The 22,146-nt window shown below is 33.2% G+C and overlaps 1 protein-coding gene across 1 annotated transcript in view; it reads left to right on the top strand.

Annotated features, from left to right (window-relative positions):
* The first annotated feature begins 5,671 nt into the window (after nucleotides 1-5,671).
* Nucleotides 5,672-22,146, top strand: part of LOC143256089 (T-cell leukemia homeobox protein 3-like) — a 58,234-nt gene continuing 41,759 nt past the window's right edge. Inside the window, exon 1 of the mRNA XM_076512810.1 lies at nucleotides 5,672-6,773. Within this exon, the coding sequence (XP_076368925.1) occupies nucleotides 6,263-6,773 (511 nt within the window). The 5' untranslated portion in view covers nucleotides 5,672-6,262. The remainder of the gene's footprint in view (nucleotides 6,774-22,146) is intronic.

The raw sequence follows: 22,146 nt of genomic DNA, 5'->3' as shown, positions 1-22,146 counted from the left end.
AACTTTATACTGTCCTAATATTTTCTTTACTGACCATTTTTATTCGTAAGTTAAGCAACTGAACTTTCACGTTTTGAGATGTCATTCAGTGCCCCGTTACCACTAGTATCTCTAAACAATAATTTCATTATATAGCAAATGTATTTATTGTTAGCTAAATGCTTCATGAAAAGGGCCTTGCTGAAGCGTAGATTTGAGTAATTTATATGGTCGTCGTCTGGAGTAGCTTTTTAACAATGGATGTAAATAACATAAAACTAGAAATTCAAAAGCAATTGCTACGATATATTCAAGGCTATTTTGTTAAACGCGCAGGGAAGGACATGTTGTGTAAGTTGCAGCTGTTGTGAGACTTGTATACCAGACCTAACTGTAGCAAATGCCGCACGTTACGAATGGTAATAGTTATTGCTTCAGTAACCAAACGACCAGACATGCAATATAACAACCGCATATCTCAAAAAAACGTTTATTTTATATGGTAAGTTGGAATCAATATGTTTAGACAAGAACAGTGGAAAGACTCCTAAACATGTTATGTAGATAAATGTATTAGAATATAAAGTATACCAGAAGATAAGAAAAATATATCTTAAATACATTTTAAATAGAGAAGACATATTTGAGAAAGAAAACGAGCAGTAATAAATTTATCCCAAATGGCTTGTTTTATAGATAAATATTTGATTACTGAATTGATTTGTTTTTTTTTTAATTGGATTCAATGTAGAAAATGTATATATATATGTATACACGCACACATGCTAGCACGCTAACACTGTAACAACAATATACAATTGTATGCTTGCATTTGGTTTGAGTCGGTTTACAAAAAACCATATTTTCCCGATCTACAAAGATAGAACCAGTCTTCTCTTGACTCAAATAAATATTCTCCAGTTGTCTGCGAATAATTTCGACAATATTTTTTTAGTAGTTGTACAAGTTATTCAGTTATAAACAAGTTGAAATTCTCTCAACTATAGTCTTACAGAGTATCAAAGATAGTTGGTTTATTTTACGTAAAATTCTAAAACTTTGGTTTAAGTAATTGTTTACCGAGATACAGAAATGTTAATATGAAATGTTCGTAAAGCTTTGCGACAAGTCAAAAACGTGAAATTGTTCAATATGGTAAATGGTGTTAAAACGAGTCGGTAATTTGAAATTTAACAATTAGCTTCATATTAATGTAAAGTTTTATATAAAGTAATATTTTTAAAAACGAGGCATAATTCACTGTCTCTGTGGCGTGGACTTCTTTAGGAATGTCCCACCCTCACCATTGCGACAGCAGTAACTGTGTGGACCAACAACGTTAAAATCCGAAGTTCTATTCCCCGCGTTGAACAGATCGCAGATAACCCATTATGTGGTAGCTTTTGGCTAAAGCACACAAACCAATCCTATCAGATAATCTTAAATAATGTTGCTAAACTGAATAAAAATTGTAAACTCTTCATATTTTCTACACAGGGGGATAAACCATATGAAATGTCATAACACAAAAGACATGTCGTTCTAAAGTTGAAATTCAGTGAGACAAAAAATCGCGTGATATTTGTAAAATCCAAACAATAAAATCTCGTTATAAAACTGCAACGTTCTGGGATATAAAATAATAATAAAAGATCTGATAACGTTGTGAAATAAAAGCAGTGAAATCTCAGTATAAAACTGCAACTCTCTGGGATATAAAATAATAATAAAAGATATGATAACGTTGTGAAATAAAAGCAGTGAAATCTCATTATAAAACTGCAACTTTCTGGGATATAAAATAATCATAAAAGATCTGATAACGTTGTGAAATAAAAGCAGTGAAATCTCATTATAAAACTGCAACTTTCTGGGATATAAAATAATAATAAAAGATCTGATAACGTTGTGAAATAAAAGCAGTGAAATCTCATTATAAAACTGCAACTTTCTGGGATATAAAATAATCATAAAGATCTGATAACGTTGTGAAATAAAAGCAGTGAAATCTCATTATAAAACTGCAACTTTCTGGGATATAAAATAATAATAAAAGATCTGGTAACGTTATGAAATAAAAGCAGTGAAATCTCATTATAAAACTGCAACTTTCTGGGATATAAGATAATAATACAGGATCTGGTAACGTTGTGAAATAAAAGCAGTGAAATCTCATTATAAAACTGCAACTTTCTGGGATATAAGATAATAATACAGGATCTGGTAACGTTGTGAAATAAAAGCAGTGAAATCTCATTATAAAACTGCAACTTTCTGGGATATAAAATAATAATAAAAGATCTGGTAACGTTATGAAATAAAAGCAGTGAAATCTCATTATAAAACTGCAACTTTCTGGGATATAAAATAATAATACAGGATCTGGTAACGTTATGAAATAAAAGCAGTGAAATCTCATTATAAAACTGCAACTTTCTGGGATATAAAATAATAATAAAAGATCTGGTAACGTTATGAAATAAAAGCAGTGAAATCTCATTATAAAACTGCAACTTTCTGGGGTATAAAAAAATAATAAAAGATCTGGTAACGTTGTGAAATAAAAGCAGTGAAATCTCATTATAAAACTGCAAATCTCTGGGATAAAAAATCCGGACTACTTGTAAAATAAAAGCGGTTAAAAATCATTATACAACAGCAAATCTCTGAGACAAAAAAAAAAAAAATGTGAAAACGTTGTGAGCTAAAACCAGGTAAAATCCTGTTATAAATTGTAACTTTCAGAGACAATAAATCTGAAATACTTATAGAAAAAAATACAAAATAAAAAAAGATAATTCTGGATATACTTGCCTCTGTAACCATCATAAGTCACGCTTGATTGGCTTAAACAATGTGATTTACAATGGGCGAATGACATTAACTTAAATCACTAACATAAAATCACTAACTTATTAGTGGTGTACGACAACTTTAGAAGGTTTTGTTTGGTGTAAGAGCTTTGAGCTTTTTCAGGATAAAATACGCCATACTTAGAATCTGCAAATGCTGGTGTTTTTTTGTTTCCGAAACATAATTTACATAACACTATAAGTAAACTCTGTTGAACTTGAATTTCCAAACGTACGTTCTGGTCACTAAAGAAGAAAAGACAATATCAGAAAAAAACGGGTTTGTTTTACCTTTCCATAATTATAGGGCTGTGTAAAAAAATTTCAAGAAGTCCCAGTTTCTAAGTGACCTTAGTTAAATTATGCTAGATTACAGAGTTCCCATAGTTTGGCCCGGCATGGCCAGATGGTTGTGGGTTTGAATCCCCATAACTCCAAGCATGCTCACCTTTAGAGCCGTGGGGGCGTTATAATGTGGCGTTAAATTAGGGACGGATAGCGCAGGTAATCATTGTGTAGCTTGCGCGAAATTAAAAAAAAACAAACAAACCATACAACTTTACTGTTCTAGTTTTACTATATATATTAGAAACTCTGAAAACGGATCACTTTTTAAAGCAAACAGACTTAGAATATAGTCGTGGCACCATGGTGGTTATACATATAAACAGGCTTAGAACATAGTCGTAGCACCGTGGTGGTTACACATGTAAACAGGCTTAGAACATAGTCGTAGCATCGTGGTGATTATTCACATAAATAGGCTTAGAACATAGTCGTAGCACCATGGTGGTTATACGTATAAACAGGCTTAGAACATAGTCGTAGCACCGTGGTGGTTATAGATATATATATGATATAGTTGTAGCAGTATGGTGAGCATTTACAGTTATACATAAGTATAATTTCCTTTAGCAGATTGGTGATCAGACAAATGTGACCGTAGCAGTTTGGTAATCATATATGTACATATAGAATGTATCCGAAGCAATTTGTGAATCATACATACAAATGTAGAATGTAAACCCGTAGCTGTGTATAAGAAACCAAGTAATTCGAACACTGTAGGAAGGATATGTCATCAAAAGCCATTCATTCAATGAAAGATTTATCTTCTAAAAGCAGTTTGATTATTACAAGTTTCATGCCATAAATTATTTAGTTCGCGTTTTGTAGTGTCCTGGCCATAGCAGTAGTAAGTAAGATTTACGTACATAAATGTAACGTACGCTGTTAGCAACAATACTTAGTATAGTATGGTATAGAAGCACTAGTACCATTGTTAATTTGTAATTTATGTGAGCTGATTGGTCAAAGAAATCCTTGTAAATTGAGAACAATGAGTGCAGTTTGACTAATGTGGTATTGTATTAAAATAAAACGTAAGCTTTAAATACACGGTTTTATTAACGTTTAGAATAGAAAAGATTTACTTGAAAGAACAATATGCTGCTATTTTGTGATACAGAAACAAAAGCAATACACTGTTTAAGGCTCTTGGTGTAGAAAGAACAGAAATACACTGTTTTAAAACAGATTATCATAAGAACATAATAGAGATACACTGTTTTAAAACAAATTATCATAGGAACACAACAGAAATACACTGTTTTAAAACAGATTATTGTAAGAACACAACAGAAATACTCTGTTTTAAAACAGATTATCATAAGAGCACAATAGAGATACACTGTTTTAAAACATTATCATAGGAACACAACAGAAATACACTGTTTTAAAACAGATTATTGTAAGAACACAACAGAGATACAATGTTTTAAAACAGATTATCATAAGAACACAACAGTACTATACTCTTTAAAGTAAGCGTATGAAATAGAAACAAGGAATAATGTACTATTTAATTTAGATTATCATTTTGAAACAATTTGCGTTTTTGTGAACACATACATTTCGAACACTATAGACATTTAACCTTCATGTGATGTTAAGACAAAATGGTCAACTCCGGTTTGAACCGGATAGAATGGTTTTTCACAGAACTCAGATTAAACCTAATGCCTTTTTTATCCTTAAAGTAAACCGTTTAGTTTATCACGAAACGAACAGAAGGTTCATGTAGATAATAATAAATATGTCTAAAGTCTTTCCAGAAACGTTCACATCAAAACAAACTTGCGACGAAACGCCGTAACAAAATTTTCATTTACAAACAAAAGTTTTTCTTGTAATAAAGTTTAATGAGAAAATTCGCTCCAGTATATTAGAAACAGTTAGAGCCTCTCATAAACTCTGCTAAATAGCCTATGATATATATATATATATATTTCTAGCTTTTTGTTAGGCTTTATAGTAATTAATATCTTATTAATTTTTGTTTCCTAGTAACTGGTGCGTTGAAAATTTCAAGGAAGGGTTATATAATATATAGCAGGATTAGTAAAGTTTAAAGTTAAAGAACGTTTAAAAGATATTTAAGGAACAGTCCGTGTTTCGTAAGTTTATAATAGAAAGGTCCATCATTTACCTGTCGGAAGTGGAAGTGACGTCACGTAACTTTGGGGAGTGAAAATACTATCGGTATTGGACTGGAATCCTACAGAACAACTGTGACGCCTGTTCTTCACGTGGTGAGGAGTCCTTGTTTAACAGTATTGTGGAGTTACTACAGTGTGCTCATGGTGAGAACGCAAATCCGCCATGAATTGCTCGCCAATTAATGGAAACAAGAATCATCTCGCGAGTTCCGTAATCAATTTGGAGAAAGCAGAGCAAATCTTGGAAGGGGCGGTACGAAACGTGCTAATTGTACAGTGACGCCGCCAGAGACGAAACTTAGCGCTGCGATCAGTGACTCGGCCAATTGGAAGCTTAGCGATCCTCCCCTTAGAAAACTTAACAGCCCCCTGCCGGCAGAGGTTCTAGAGTGATTATCAAGTTAAGCTCATTCGTTTAAGTCAGCATCTCTCCAAACGTCAGGCGGTGGGAGGTTCTACAACTAAATAGGACTAGTCGTTCATGTGTTAGTCCTCCCTCCATGTCCTTCTCCACCCGCAAGGTTAGAGTAAGGAGTAAAAACTGTATAGATTCCCGCAGCGAGCAAGTGTCTGTGTAGCCGCTGACATACAGCCCACACGTTACGTCGACTGTCGGTCGGCTCTTCGCTAGTAATCTCGTCTGTCATACGATCATCGCGTCAGCAATTCACCGGTTGAGTCGCAAAGTTGGTTATTTTACTGTAAACTAAGGCATCCGCTGTCTTCCTGAGCCACATGGTTTTAACCGATGTAAGAAGCTATAAGATATAGCAGTGCGCGGTCTTCTACTCAGTACGGCTTTGAGGAAAACTTAGTTGTTCGGAATCGGTTTTTTTTTTTAGCATTTTTCACGATAACGTTGACAATTATTAAAGTGTGCATTCTGGCTCTACGTTGTGTTTGACTTTCTTTAATTTTTCGTAAAGGAAAACCATGGACAAAATGCAGGTTTCGGAAGGTTCAGAAGGCGGCGGTATCACAAGACCAAGATCAGCACGAGATGCAAGTCTCAGTTCTCCCGCTGGGTCCCCAAGCTCGCCTAGTGAACCATCGGTGTCCCCGCCGCACCCTCACGCAGTTACCAAACCTAAACTGTCTTTCAGTATCAGTCGTTTATTAGGAGAGGAAAAGAAAATGGAAGACAACAAGTCGCCTTCCTTGGACTTAGAGCTTAACTGCATGCAGTGTGACAATCCCCAGGTGTCCTATTATGAAAGTATCAGTAACCTTAATGTCACGTGCAGTTCAGGCCTCCCGTCTTTACATCTGAACAGTATCAAAGCTCCAATTTCGCATAACTTCATGCCAAGTTTCGACAGTTTAACTATGAACGGCGCGGGCTCTGTGATTCGAGTGCCTGCGCACAGGCCAGCACCGTTACCGTTTAGCTCGGCATTCCCTTGGATGGGTCCCGCTCAGCCTCTTGTGAAAGACCGTATTCAAGGTAGGTAGTAATGAAATTTCTTTCATAGGTCATGATTTGAAAGTAAACTTAAAAATTATAATACGGCGCTTCTCGCTAAGCCTCATTTACTCAATGGCAGGTTAGACGAATACCCAGTTCTTAAAAAATATATATAAATAAAATATGGTTGTTCAAGGTCCGTTTCTCGCCTCGACACAGGGCAGGAATATCATTAAAAGGACATTAAGACATTTTTTTTTTGCATCTCTATACTTATTTAAGCCGAGCTTCAACTGCTAAAACATGTTGTCATGGTGATCTGAGCGAACCAAGGAAAACCCCCTAGGCGTAAAAATCAGTTGTAAAGCTGACAGCTCTGATAAAAACTCCGTTGTTTGAATACTGTTGACGGATAGCGAAACTATTAAAGTTTTTATTTTCATATAACTGTTGCTTGTAAACCATGGGGTACGATACAGTGATCAAACACTGGCACTTGTTCTTTTACTTTGTTAGAATTAATTACCTGCTTGTTGAATGGCTTCCAGTCTCAACAAGACACAGGCAGAAAAACACACACTTTCAGTCTAACTGTGTATACAATCTAGATGACATTTCACTTCACTGGATTCGTTTTTCAAATTGCATCTTGTACAAAGGTGTGCAATTTATATAGAAATATAATTATAATAGTAAAAAAAAAAGGTGTTAAAGAGGTCTTCGCAGGATAAATATTGTACCTAGCTCCTGTTCCCGCCTTCAAAACGTAAATCTGTCTTCTGTCTGGTTAGTCACCCAGTAAAACATGATAACTCGTCAGGTATCGGATATAGCTGTTATCTGTGGGTCACGAGAAGTCGTTCGATACACAGTATCTAACACTCAGAAAACCTGAATTCTCTGAGCGATATTTGTTTTAACAGACAGTTTTTAAAGTATATCCTCCAAGAAAAAATAACTGGAGTTTACAATAAGTCGAAGAATCCAAGAATTTCCTCGTTACGTACGAAAGGTGCTCGTGCAGTAACTTATTAACGTGGTGCGTACGGGAGGTGCTCGTGCAGTAACATATTAACGAGTTCTGGGGCTATTTTTTCAAAACAAAATTTAAGTTTATTATTGAATCTCGCGAAATATTCAAAATGGTTGATAAGATTTTACATTTTTCAAATAATGAAAGATAAGGTTTGTTTCCGCCATATTTGGATGTGACGTAGGTTTTACCCACTGACAAAATATGTTAGTATTTTAATATTTTATCTCAGTATTTTACAAAATGGTTGCACCTCAACCTGGTTTTTTTTTTTTATTTGAAAACTTCAATTATAACACGAAACATTGTTTGAAATGGTTATGTTTGGACGTTTTATTTTTGGATATTTGAACACCTACAAAATATGTATAATTAAGTCAGTATGAAAGATTCAACAATATTCCACGCTAAGACTAAGTTTCAGCAACCGTTACAAAGCTTATTTCAATACAGCTAAAACACGACTGAATAAAAATGTTTTAATACAGCTGAAACCTAGTTGAACGAAAACGTATTAATGCAGCTGAAACCTAGTTAAACGAGAACGTATTAATACAGCTGAAACCTGGCTGAACAAAAACGTTTCTCAACGTGTAGAATTTCTGTGAAGACTGTTTCTTGCCGGTTCGTCTTAAGCGTCAAACAAAACATCGTTATGAAGTTCGTTCACAAACGAATTAATTCGGACAAAATTTCAAATTAATTCAGTTCCTTTTGGCCTTAAAGATGATAACATAGTTAGAATAATATAGAATATACTGAGAATATACAATATAAACATGTTATAAATATCACCACTTAGAACTGAAATGAACTTGGAACTCAGAAATAAAGTGCTACATTCTGAAAAATATTACAAAAAGTGTTCTTATAGTCCCCCCACCAAAAGAATAAAAGAGAGTTATATCATTTTATATATAAATACAAAGATCTCTATTTATACTCAAAATGACTACACGTTTCCTTGTTTTATAATGGCAACTTAACAAATCCAATAACAAATGGTTTAGCATTTAACACAAAAAAGTCATTTATTCTTATAGAGTTTTTAACTCATTTTTACTTAAATTAATTTAGGTTACAAAAACTAGTTAAAAGGACTTTAAAACCCCATAGATACAATATATACATCACCATTATAAAAGGCCTAACTGTATTTCTTTGGTTTGCTGACTCGAGCTGTGCTGGTGAACCTCGAATACGTGAAATTGAACCCCAAATCAACGAGTACGGTGAAACAAAGATGTTAGGCCTCGACGTCACAGGTAATATTTCAGTTTTACCTTTGTTGAAAAGAAAAGAAATCTGTGACATACTGTAGATGTCTTTTTACACATTTTTCTCAATTTGTCCAGCCGGATTTCAGGGAAAAAAAGTGCAAAGAATCTGTGCAGTTTGAGCGATTTTTATTTTAAATATTATGAATAGTATATCTTTTAAATTTCAATTATTTACAGCTTCTGGTGTTTAAACATAGTGTAAGATGTAATGTCATTAGAGAGAATAGAACTGCATAAAAACATACAATTGTACTAAAATAAATACCTAAAAACTACAATATGCGCAGTACATATAAAGGCTAAATCTTCATGAAAACTGTAGAATTTGATATGTAACAAATATTGAAAATTAAAATTATAGGCTTTAATTAAGTAATTACACAAGTTTCTCTCGCATTACTTACATACACATTCTATACATTGTTTCATTCTGTGAGTCTAAACGTTTACACGGTAATGTGAGTGTGTGTATTTGTACGGGCAGTGTAACAGCTGGAGTCTGCCGTTGTTACACATACGTGAAAAGTTAAAAAGTATTATGAAAATAACAAATTTGTACAAAGTATTTTATCATTCTACATTTATATGACACTAGGGGATAACAGCTTTGTACAATACATTCCATGTGTTGAGACGTTTATACGACACTAGGGTACCATAGCTTTGTACAATACATTCCACAAGTTTAAACGTTTATATGATACAAGGGGATAACAGCTTTGTACTATACGTTCTGTCATTCTATGTAACAAATCTTTACATGGTAATGTGGGGAGATAGTAAGAACGTTTTGTGAATCTTTGTTACTTAGGTACCTAAAGGTTCACATGGTAATATTAGACCAACAACCTTGGACAGTTTTTTGACGTATTTTATGTGTGTGTTTTGGCATAAAGCAATATACAAATAGTGTTAAACTGTGTCAGTGACTTTTAATAAAGCATCCAGCCATGTAGCTCTTGATTGGTACATTTGTTTTGGTATAATATTTAATGAAGAATCCGAACATAACTCTTGACAGAAGTCAGAGGAAAGTGAGGAGCGGTGACCATCAATCCTGGAATGTGTCTGTCTTCCCTCCCTAAAGCATTCATTAAAATGTTTAGTAGAAGCTACAACTCCCACAATACAATGTGTTTAGTTACTAGGCCACCCTACATTCACCCAACAAAATATTTTCCGATTTCCGATTAGCCCTTGGAACTTACTACTTTATCTTCTATAGACTTCCTACCAATTACACTTGTAAAAAAGGCTAACTCTATTTATGTACTACGGGTTATCTCCCAAATTTCAGAATAACCGTTGCTGATAACTGATTTTGTCTTGAGTGAAATGAGTAGAAAGTTAATTGATTGGACAATCTTAAACATTTATCCATAATTAAATAAATGGTCTTAACACAAGGGGAAAAAACTGATACCAATTTTAGTTTACTGTTGATGTTATGCTATTTAGAAAGTAACACAGTAAGGGTAATGTTAACGTGTTTCTTTTCTTTTCTTGCTGTTCGTTTGTTGTTGTTTTTTATACATTTTAGCAACGACACCTTAGAACATTGTGAAAAAATGGGGAATTCATCTAACACCTTCTGAAGCACTCAGATCAGGTGGTGTGAGTGACTGAATAATAAGGAAGATTTATTCACGTGTCTGAATGGTGGAAGTGAATCTTAGATTCAGAGCACAAAACGTTGCTAAAGATGTATAGTTGTTAAGAGTAATGGTTTAAATTTATAAACAGTTATGTGTTTCTTTACTGGCTACTTTTCTAGGGAAAGAATATATCCATGATATGTAATATATAATAAACTCTAAGACTGTGGGAACTAAACAGCATTATAGTAAGAGATTAAACACTACTACCGTAAGGAAATAAACAGCATTATAGTAAGAGATTAAACACTACTACCGTAAGGAAATAAACGACATCACAGTAAAAGAATAAACTACTACAGTAAAAGAATAAACTACTACAGTAAGAGAATAAACTACTACAGTAAGGGAATAAATGATATCACAGTAAGTGAATAAACACTACTACAGTAAGGGAATAAACGATATCACAGTAAGTAAATAAACACTACTACAGTAAGGGAATAAATGATATCACAGTAAGTGAATAAACACTACTACAGTAAGAGAATAAACACTACTACAGTAAGAGAATAAACGATATCACAGTAAGTAAATAAACACTACTACAGTAAGAGAATAAACACTACTACAGTAAGAGAATAAACGATATCACAGTAAGTGAATAAACTACTACAGTAAGTGAATAAACACTACTACAGTAAGGGAATAAACGACGTCACAATAAACATTTTTCTCAAGAGGACTGGTATAGGTATTAAAATGTTTATTAAAATAAAGCAGAGGACAACGTTTCGACTTTCTTAGGTCATCTTCAGATTAACAAAGACAGTTTGCAACATTTTTTACGTCAAGTGAGTTTCTCGTCATCACGAAGAGAATAAACACTATTGCAGCAAGAAAATATATTCCATGATGGTAAATGGATGATAATCTTCATGTTTCAGGATAGAACTGTCGATAATAAAACAACGAACTCCATGGCTGTTTGTGTATATATATATATATATCAGGTCGGAATGGATTCTTTTTTAGCTAAAAGCCCTCATTATGCAACATTACTTGTAATTCGTAAAGCAAAATGTAACACAAGGTACTATCCTGGCATGGTTTAGTGGCTCGACTCGCAACCTGTTGGTCGCAGATTCGAATTCAATCACTGTGAGGCCCGGAAAGGGCAGGTGGTTAGGGCGTTCAACTCGCAATCTGGGGGTCGCGGTTCGAATCTCCGTCACACCAAACGTGCTCGTCCTTTCAGCCTTGGGGACGCTATATAGTGACGGTCAATCCCACTATTTTGGGGTAAAAGAGTAGCCCAAGAGTTGGCGGTGGGTGGTGATGACTAGCGGTCTTCCCTCTAATCTTGCACTGCTAAATTAGGGTCGGCTAGCGCAGATAGCCCTCATGTAGTTTTGCTCGAAATTCCAAAACAAACAAACAAACCTATCACTCTGGGAGCGTTATAACGTAAAGATAAATTCTATTATTTGTTGGTAAAGAGTACTTCAAGACCTAGCTGTCTCTCCTCTATCTAGCTTCTCGCTTGTAAACGAGAAACGACTAGTTGCGTTGCTTTGATCGAAGTTCAACAAACAAAATAAAATTACTCAATAAGGACCTGTGGAACTTTTCTCCGCGAAATAAAAAGATAGTCAATTATTTTGATTCAAGTTAAATATACGGGTGCTAACAACTTATTCCTTTTCCAAAACTCAAATGGTAATTAAAAGTTTGCACCTGAGAAACAAAGTGAGGTTTCAATGTATTCTTCGCGAATCTTCGTTAGAAGCAAATTTTTTATCGAGACCTCGATACACTAAGATTTAATTAATTAATATTAACATTATACCATTAATTAAACACGCTTGATTCGGGACGAAGATATTATTTTCTCTATCAATATGTCACGCATTCTGAGGGTTGCATGTTCGAACCCCTTCACTGAACAAACTCAGCCTTTCAGTCGCGGGAGAATTATATTGTAGCTAACAATCCCACTATTTTTGGGTAAAATAACTCAAGGATTTGCTGAAAATACTGTTCATTTTACTTCCTTCTCTCAGATTTTTCACTTCAATATTAAAGACGGTTAAAGTAGATAGTCGTGTACTAGCTTTGCGCGAAAATCTACAACAACAACGAAAACAAATATCCCATGCTTCGCGAATATTTTCTGTCACGCGGCACAGTGTTACATTTTGTTTATATAAAGTGTAGGGCAGTTCTTATCACCTAACAACTGGGTGTCACATTTTTAAAGGGTAAGCTTGACCGATGATGCATATCTCACGTGGCACGTGTAATTAACTAACCGTAGGCTCGTGCGTTAACCAACTATGTGACTACCAGTTGTGATAACATGCGAAACTTTATTATCCGTCGAAATGACTATCTGATATAGGCATGTTAAAATTACTCAAGTCAAAGTCGCGTTAACGCCACGCAGGTAAACCAACTGGTAATCTGGTGTGGATAACCCTCTGCAGTAGTAGAATTATAATGTGTTAAACTAGTAGCTTATATATTTTGTATAATTTTCACCATTCTACTCAGGTTAGTGAAATTTGAGAGGTACAAATTCCCTAACTAAACCTTATTTTATTTCTTAGCCTGATGGCTTTTAAGGACATATTCCTTTACACACTTGTGTATTTGTCTGTTTCTTATTAATCACAAACCTACATAATAAGTTATCTGCGCTGTACATTCTACAGGTAACGAAACCTGATTTTTTTGCGTTGTAAGCCTTCAGACGAATCGCTAAGCCACTGTAGGAGTGGATAAAGAAATGTGCTTTGTTTGATAACTTAGGCTTAACTTACGTAAGCTAAACTGGCCAGACTTCTTCAATCATTTCTGGCTCGGCATGGCCAGGTGGTTAAGACAATCGATAACCCGAGGTTCGCGGGTTCCAATCTGCATCGCACCAAACATGTTCACCCTTTCAGCCGTGTGAGCGTTATAATGTTACGGTCAATCCCACTATTCGTTAGTAAAAGAGTAGCCCAAGTTGGCGGTGGGTGGTGATGACTAGCTGCCTTCCCTCTAGTCTTATACTGCTATATTAGGGACGGCTAGTGCAGATAGCCCTCGTGTAGCTCTGGACGAAATTCAAAACAAACAAACATTCGTTTCATATACTTCGTCGAACTCCTTGAACCAGTTTTTTTACCAGTTATATTTGCTTATATAGAAGAAGCCAAAGAACTGATTAACTCCAAAGTTTGTTCGAGTTTTTTGTTTTTGTTTGTGGTAATATATTTTATTACTTACGTATAAATGTAAGAAACACCTATTTTTATATCTTATTTACTTATGTTTCTAAATAGTTAAATATTTTTTTGCTTACATAGCTTATGCATTTATTATCGATTTAGAAAAAGAAAACTTTATAGGTGGTTTCATCATTAGCCTTATAAATCGTTGACTGTGTAGCGATTGGAAACTCAAACATTTTAAACACTGATTTATTACAAACCTTATAAATCGTTGACTGTGTAGCGATTGGAAACTCAAACATTTTAAACACTGATTTATTACAAACCTTATAAATCGTTGACTGTGTAACTACTGGAAACTATAAACATTTTAAACACTGATTTATTACAAACCTTATAAATCGTTGACTGTGTAGCGATTGGAAACTCAAACATTTTAAACACTGATTTATTACAAACCTTATAAATCGTTGACTGTGTAACTACTGGAAACTATAAACATTTTAAACACTGATTTATTACAAACCTTATAAATCGTTGACTGTGTAGCGATTGGAAACTCAAACATTTTAAACACTGATAAACCTTATAAATCGTTAACTGTGTAACTACTGGAAACTATAAACATTTTAAACACTGATTTATTACAAACCTTATAAATCGTTGACTGTGTAGCGATTGGAAACTCAAACATTTTAAACACTGATTTATTACAAACCTTATAAATCGTTGACTGTGTAGCGATTGGAAACTCAAACATTTTAAACACTGATTTATTACAAACCTTATAAATCGTTGACTGTGTAACTACTGGAAACTATAAACATTTTAAACACTGATTTATTATAAACCTTATAAATCGTTGACTGTGTAACTACTGGAAACTTCAAAAAGTATACATGGACTTGTTATACAGTTGATTCGTAGGCTGTATATTTGAAACTAGAAAAACTTTATATATGGGTTTCTTCTAAATTTGATATCTCGCAGGATGTGTAGCTATCGGAAACTACAAAAACATTGTACATGGATTTGTTATAAACCTGATAATTTGTTGGATATAACTATTCGAAACTACAAAAACTTTATGTGTGCGCATTTATCACAAGCCTGATAATTCGTTGATTGCGTAGCTAGTAAAACTACAAAGATTTTATCATAGAATTATTATAAATTTGATAAATCGTAATCCGAGTGGCTTCTGTAAACCAAAAAAACACTGTAAATAGATTTATTACAGATTTGGTAGCCTGTGTAGATTATTAATAATCGAGAATTATAAAACGCTACAGATAGATCTATTATGAATCGTGCACCCCAAATAACACGACGGTAAGTCTCTAGACTTATGGCGCTAAAATCGGGTTTCGATATCCGTAGTAGGCACAGATATAGAGTCCATTGTGTAGTTTTGCACTTAACAACACAGAAACAAAATTATAGTTATAAGGATTATAAAAATCGTACAGATTAATTTTTATAGAATGTATAAACCAAATAAGTTAGTTAATTATTCGAGATTATAAAAATAATGTGTAGGTGGATTTATTACAGACTTGGTAAACTGTAGAGATTATATAATAGGATTGTAAAATAAAAGTACACATAGATTTATTACAGACTTGGTAAACTGTATAAACTATTTAGTTATTAGTGATGATAAAAACTATATAAGAGGATTTCTTATGAGTCTGGCAAACTAATAACTTCAATAATTATTAAACATTTCAGATCACTCATGTGTAAAAAAGTGTGTAATATTATGTGCATAGAATATAGAAAGATACATACGTTTAGTCTGAGATGTACTTGTTTTTTACATATTTAGAAGACTTACTTTATAAATCCAATTCGTTAAATCACGATGTAACATTCGATATCAATAAAGTTTATTATGTCAGGACTGAAACTTCATGTAACCGTTAATGTGTTTTGCGCTTCGAAGCTCTTTTATCGATATAAAACAAAACAACAACATTCTAGTTTCGAGAATCGAAATAATCAAGAAGAAACTGACATTTCACAAAGTTATATTATGTGTTTAGTGTTTATTATGAACGCAGTGTGCATCGTTCGTGCAATCATGTAAAGGGTTTTACAGTTTCTGTAGTTTTTAGGCTTAGTTAACAGTTCTTAACTTTAAATACAGTGCGTATTCCTGATGTGACATATGAATGATTTTATACAGTTTTTATTCTTATTCTTCAGTATTCTCAATTCTAAACAATTTGCGCATTCCTGATGTGAGGTATAAAACGTTTTTACACCGTATACAAAATTTAGGCTTAGTCCTTAGCATTCTTAACTCTAAACATAGTGTGTATTCCTTGCGTAACATATAAAGAGGCTATTTTTTTTACATGAACGAATCTTCACTGTACTGCAATGAACGGTTGTTCGTGTCACTTCATTTGAATCAACAAAACCAAAATTGGAAATCTTTTGTATGTTTTTTCTTTTCCTCTAATTTTTATCGAAACCATCATGTGTAAATTGCGTACTGTAACTTTTGCCACAGTTGCAATCCTTTAATATCTGAAAGGCCATTTTATATCTCCTAGTACATGTATGTAAAAAGCGTATCACAAACTTTTATTGGTGAATTATGAAGCATTTGGTCGATTTTCTGTATAGGTTTGGTCTCAAGTAGCTTTTAAGTAGATCTCAATGTGAACTAATGGCTAGCGTGTCCACCTGTCAGTCGCAAGGTCCAAAGTTTGAAAATGTCATATTCCACTGAATATATTCTGCAATTGTAGCAGTGGGCGAGTTATAAGAGTGTAATAAATTCCACTATTGGATATACAACAGTTAAGTAGGCGGTGAATGCTTTAGAATGGTTATTCTTTTTCTGATAAAGGACGGCTGTTTCTGAATGTTGGGGTGTCTAAACTGACCGTTCAACTGATGAATCTCACAATTTGCCATTTAGGTTGACAAACTCTCGTTTTACCGACCAATAAATAAACTTCTGTATATTTTGATTAAATTATATTGATTTACCTGGGTCTGAAACTATTGCAAAATGTAAATGCAATCAAAATAATGTGTGTGTTTGTGTTTTCTTATAGCAAAGTCACGTACTTTAAACTTGGTTGTTAAATATGTTGCTGTATAAAAAAAGCTAACTGTTACTAGTTAGATATTAAACGCATTTTAATTACCATTATAAATATTTTCTAATATTTTATCTTTAAATTCTTCTTACTAAAAACACCAACAAACTATCACATTTGTATCTAATTTGGATTGGTTTGGTTTGTTTTGTGTCACGGGAATTCGAACCTACGACCCTCATGTTACGAGTCGAGTGCCTTAAACACCTGGCTACACTGCGCCTTATAATTCGGAAGTCACCTTATAATTATGCATTTTTTCAGTATTTTGCATTTAAAACTGTTGATGGTATTAAAATTCCACACATCTACAAGGAAAATAAAAACTGACCGTGAGATAATGACCATTCATTCACGTTATTACATTTCTTATTAGTTTCAAACGAGCTACGATTCAAGTTTAAATACCTTCAGTTCAAAGTTTATTTTCATTGTGATCAATATTGATGGCCACATTAGTTGGTGGGTTTAGTTTCGTCCTAATAATACTGACAACCACATCAGTTGGTGGGTTTAGTTTCATCCTAATAATAATGACAACCACATTACCTGGTGGATTTAGCTTCATCCTAATAATACTGACAACCACATTAGCTGGTAGGTTTAGTTTCATTCTAAAAATGCTGATAACCACAATTGGTTTTTGGGTTTAGTTAGTTTCATTCTAATAATACTCACAACCACATTAGCTGGTAGATTTAGTTTCATTCTAAAAATGCTGATAACCACATCAGTTGGTGGGTTTAGTTTCGTCCTAATAATACTGACAACCACATCAGTTGGTGGGTTTAGTTTCATCCTAATAATACTCATAATCACATTACCTGGTGAATTTAGCTTCATTCTAATAATACTCATAATCACATTACCTGGTGAATTTAGCTTCATTCTAATAATACTGACAACCACATTATCTGGTAGGTTTAGTTTCATTCTTAAAATACTGATAACCACATTAGCTGGAAGGTTTAGTTTCATCCTAATAATACTGATAACCGCATTAGCTGGTAGGTTTAAATTCATTCTAATAATACTGATAACCATATTAGCTGGTAGGTTTAGTTTCATTCTAATAATACTGATAACCACATTAGTTGGTGGGTTTAGTTTCATCCTAATAATACTGACAACCACATTAGTTGGTGGGGTTAGTGTCATCCTAATAGTACTGACAACCACATTAGTTGGTGGGTTTAGTTTCATCCAAATAATACTGACAACCACATTAGTTGGTGGGTTTAGTTTCATCCTAATAATACTGACAACCACATTAGTTGGTGGAGTTAGTGTCATCCTAATAGTACTGACAACCATATAAGTTGGTGGGTTTAGTTTCATCCTAATAATACTGACAACCACATTAGTTGGTGGGTTTAGTTTCATCCAAATAATACTGACAACCACATTAGTTGGTGGGTTTAGTTTCATCCTAATAATACTGACAACCACATTAGTTGGTGGGGTTAGTGTCATCCTAATAGTACTGAAAACCACATTAGTTGGTGGGTTTGGTTTCATTCTAATAATACTGATAATCATATTAGCTGGTAGGTTTAGTTTCATTCTAATAATACTGATAACCACATTAGCTAGTGGGTTTAGTTTCATCCTAATAATACTGACAACCACATTAGTTGGTGGGTTTGGTTTCATCCTAATAATACTCATAATCACATTACCTGGTGAATTTAGCTTCATTCTAATAATACTGACAACCACATTAGCTGGTAGGTTTAGTTTCATTCTTAAAATACTGATAACCACATTAGCTGGTAGGTTTAGTTTCATCCTAATAATACTGATAACCGCATTAGCTGGTAGGTTTAAATTCATTCTAATAATACTGATAACCATATGAGCTGGTAGGTTTAGTTTCATTCTAATAATACTGATAACCACATTAGCTGGTAGGTTTAGTTTCATTCTAATAATACTGACAACCACATTAGCTGGTAGGTTTAGTTTCATTCTTAAAATACTGATAACCACATTAGCTGGTAGGTTTAGTTTCATCCTAATGATACTGATAACCACATTAGCTAGTGGGTTTAGTTTCATCCTAATAATAGTGACAACCACATTAGTTGGTGGGTTTGGTTTCATCCTAATAATACTCATAATCACATTATCTGGTGAATTTAGCTTCATTCTAATAATACTGACAACCACATTAGCTGGTAGGTTTAGTTTTATTCTTAAAATACTGATAACCACATTAGCTGGTAGGTTTAGTTTCATCCTAATAATACTGATAACCGCATTAGCTGGTAGGTTTAAATTCATTCTAATAATACTGATAACCATATTAGCTCGTAGGTTTAGTTTCATTCTAATAATACTGATAACCACATTAGCTGGTAGGTTTAGTTTCATTCTAATAATACTGATAACCACATTAGCTGGTAGGTTTAGTTTCATTCTATTAATACTGATAACCACATTAGCTAGTGGGTTTAGTTTCATCCTAATAATACTGACAACCACATTAGTTGGTGGGTTTGGTTTCATTCTAATAATACTGATAATCATATTAGCTGGTAGGTTTAGTTTCATTCTAATAATACTGATAACCGCATTAGCTGGTAGGTTTAGATTCATTCTAATAATACTGATAATCATATTAGCTGGTAGGTTTAGTTTCATTCTAATAATACTGATAACCACATTAGCTAGTAGGTTTAGTTTCATTCTAATAATACTGATAACCACATTAACTGGTAGGTTTAGTTTCATTCTAATAATACTGATAACCACATTAGCTGGTAGGTTTAGTTTCATTCTAATAATACTGATAACCACATTAGCTGGTAGGTTTAGTTTTATTCTAATAATACTGATAACCACATTAGCTGGTAGGTTTAGTTTCATTCTATTAATACTGATAACCACATTAGCTGGTAGGTTTAGTTTCATTCTAATAATACTGATAACCACATTAGCTGGTAGGTTTAGTTTTCTGGTGAGCAGTATGGATCAACGATCACGTTAGTTGGTGGGTTTAATTTACTAGTGGTCAACACTGATTAGTGATAGAAAGCACGTCAGATCATTTAATGGATTTACGTTTTCAATAAAAGAAATCGATAGACATATGACTAAGGGAAATAACTGAAGATAGTTTTGGTTGTTAGTTAAGATTCTTAGACTAATTAGTATTTTACCGCAACAAGTTTCACATATCGGTAAGTTATCACTTATAGATACTAAAGTTAGTATGCTAAATATAGTTTTTATTGAGACTTGCTGGAGCTGAGCTGACAAATAATATTTTTATTGAAACATACTAGAGATGAGATGACAAATAATAGTTTTACTGTGAGATACGAGAGCTGAGAGAACAAATAATAATTTTACTGTGACAAAATAGAGCTGAGATAAGAAATAATAGTTTTATTGAAACATACTACGGTTGAGATAACATACAACATGTTTATTGTGACGTACTAGAGCTGAGATAACAATTACTGGTTCTATTGAGACATACTTAAGCTGAGATAACAAATAATAGTTTTATTGAGACATACTAGAGCTGAGATAACAAAACATTGTTTTATTGAGACATACTCTAGCTGAGATAATAAATAATGGTCTCAGTGTGACGTACTAGAGCTGAAATAACAAATAATAGTTTTACTGTGATGTACTTTTATTGAGATATACTGTAACTCAGATAACATATAATAATTTTATTGAGACATCGAGAGCTGAGATATCAAATAATAGTTTTAACGTGACATACTAGAGCTGAGATAACAAACAATAGTTTTATTGAGACGTACCAGAACTAAGATAACAAATAATAATTTTACTGAGACATACTAGAGCTGAGATAACAAATAATAGTTTTACTGTAACACATCGAGTTGAAAACAGCTTTATTTAGGTGTACTAGAGGTGAAATAACAAATAATAGTTCTATTGAGACATAATAGACTGAGATAAGAAATAACAGTTTTACTGTGACATACTAGAGGTGAGATACCTGATAGCAGTTTTATTGAGACATATTAGAGCTGAGATAACAAATAATAGTGTTATTGAGACATACCATAGCTGAGAAAACAAATAACAATAGTTTCACTGTGACGTACTAGAGCTGAGATAACAAATAATAATTTCATAGATACATACTAGAGCTGAGATAACAAATAATAATTTTATGGATACATACTAGAGCTGAGATAATAAATAATGGTTTCACTGTGATGTACTAGAGCTGAGATAACTAATAATAGTTTTACTGTGACATAATAGCTTTATTGAGACATACTAGAGCTAAAATGACAAATAATAGTTTTATTGAGATATACTAGTGCTGAGAGAACAAGTAATAATTTTACTGTGACAAAATATGCTGAGACAACAAATATTAGTTTTATTGAAACATACTGCAGCTGCGATAACGTATAACAGGTTAATTGTGGCGTAGTAGAGGTGAGATAACAAATAATAGTTTTATTGAGTCTTACAAGAGCTGAGATAACAATTACTGGTTCTAGTTAGACATACTACAGCTGAGATAACAAATAATAGTTTTATTGAGTCATACTAGAGCTGTGATAAAATTAACAGTTTTATTGAATCATACTACAGCTAAGATGACAAATAATAGTTTTATTGAGTCATACTAGAGCTGTGATAAAATTAACAGTTTTATTAAGTCATACTACAGCTAAGATGACAAATAATAGTTTTCTTGAGACATACAAATGACAAATAACAATTTTACTGTGACATATTCGAGCTGATATGACAAATAATAGTTTTATTGAGTCATATTGGAACTAAGATAACAAATAATAATTTTATTGAGACATACTAGAGCTGAGATAACAAATAATAGTTTTACTGTGACATACTAGGGTTGAAATAACAAATAATAATTTTGTTGAGACATACTAGAGCTGAGATAATGAATAATAGTTTTATTGAGTCATACTAGAGCTGATATAACAAGTACTAGTTTTATTGAGACATACTAGAGCTGAGATAAGAAATAACAGTGTTACTGTGACATACTAGGGCTTAGATGATAAATAACAGTTTTATTGAGTAATACTAGAGCTGAGATAAAATTAATAGTTTTATTGAGACATACTAGAGCTGACATCAGAAATAATAGTTTTATTGAGTCATGTTAGAGCTGAGATAACAACTAATAGTTTTATTG

This window comes from Tachypleus tridentatus, chromosome 7, assembly GCF_004210375.1.
Source record: "Tachypleus tridentatus isolate NWPU-2018 chromosome 7, ASM421037v1, whole genome shotgun sequence".
In the NCBI taxonomy this organism is placed as follows: Eukaryota; Metazoa; Arthropoda; class Merostomata; order Xiphosura; family Limulidae; genus Tachypleus; species Tachypleus tridentatus.
This window is presented reverse-complemented; position numbering and strand designations above follow the sequence as displayed.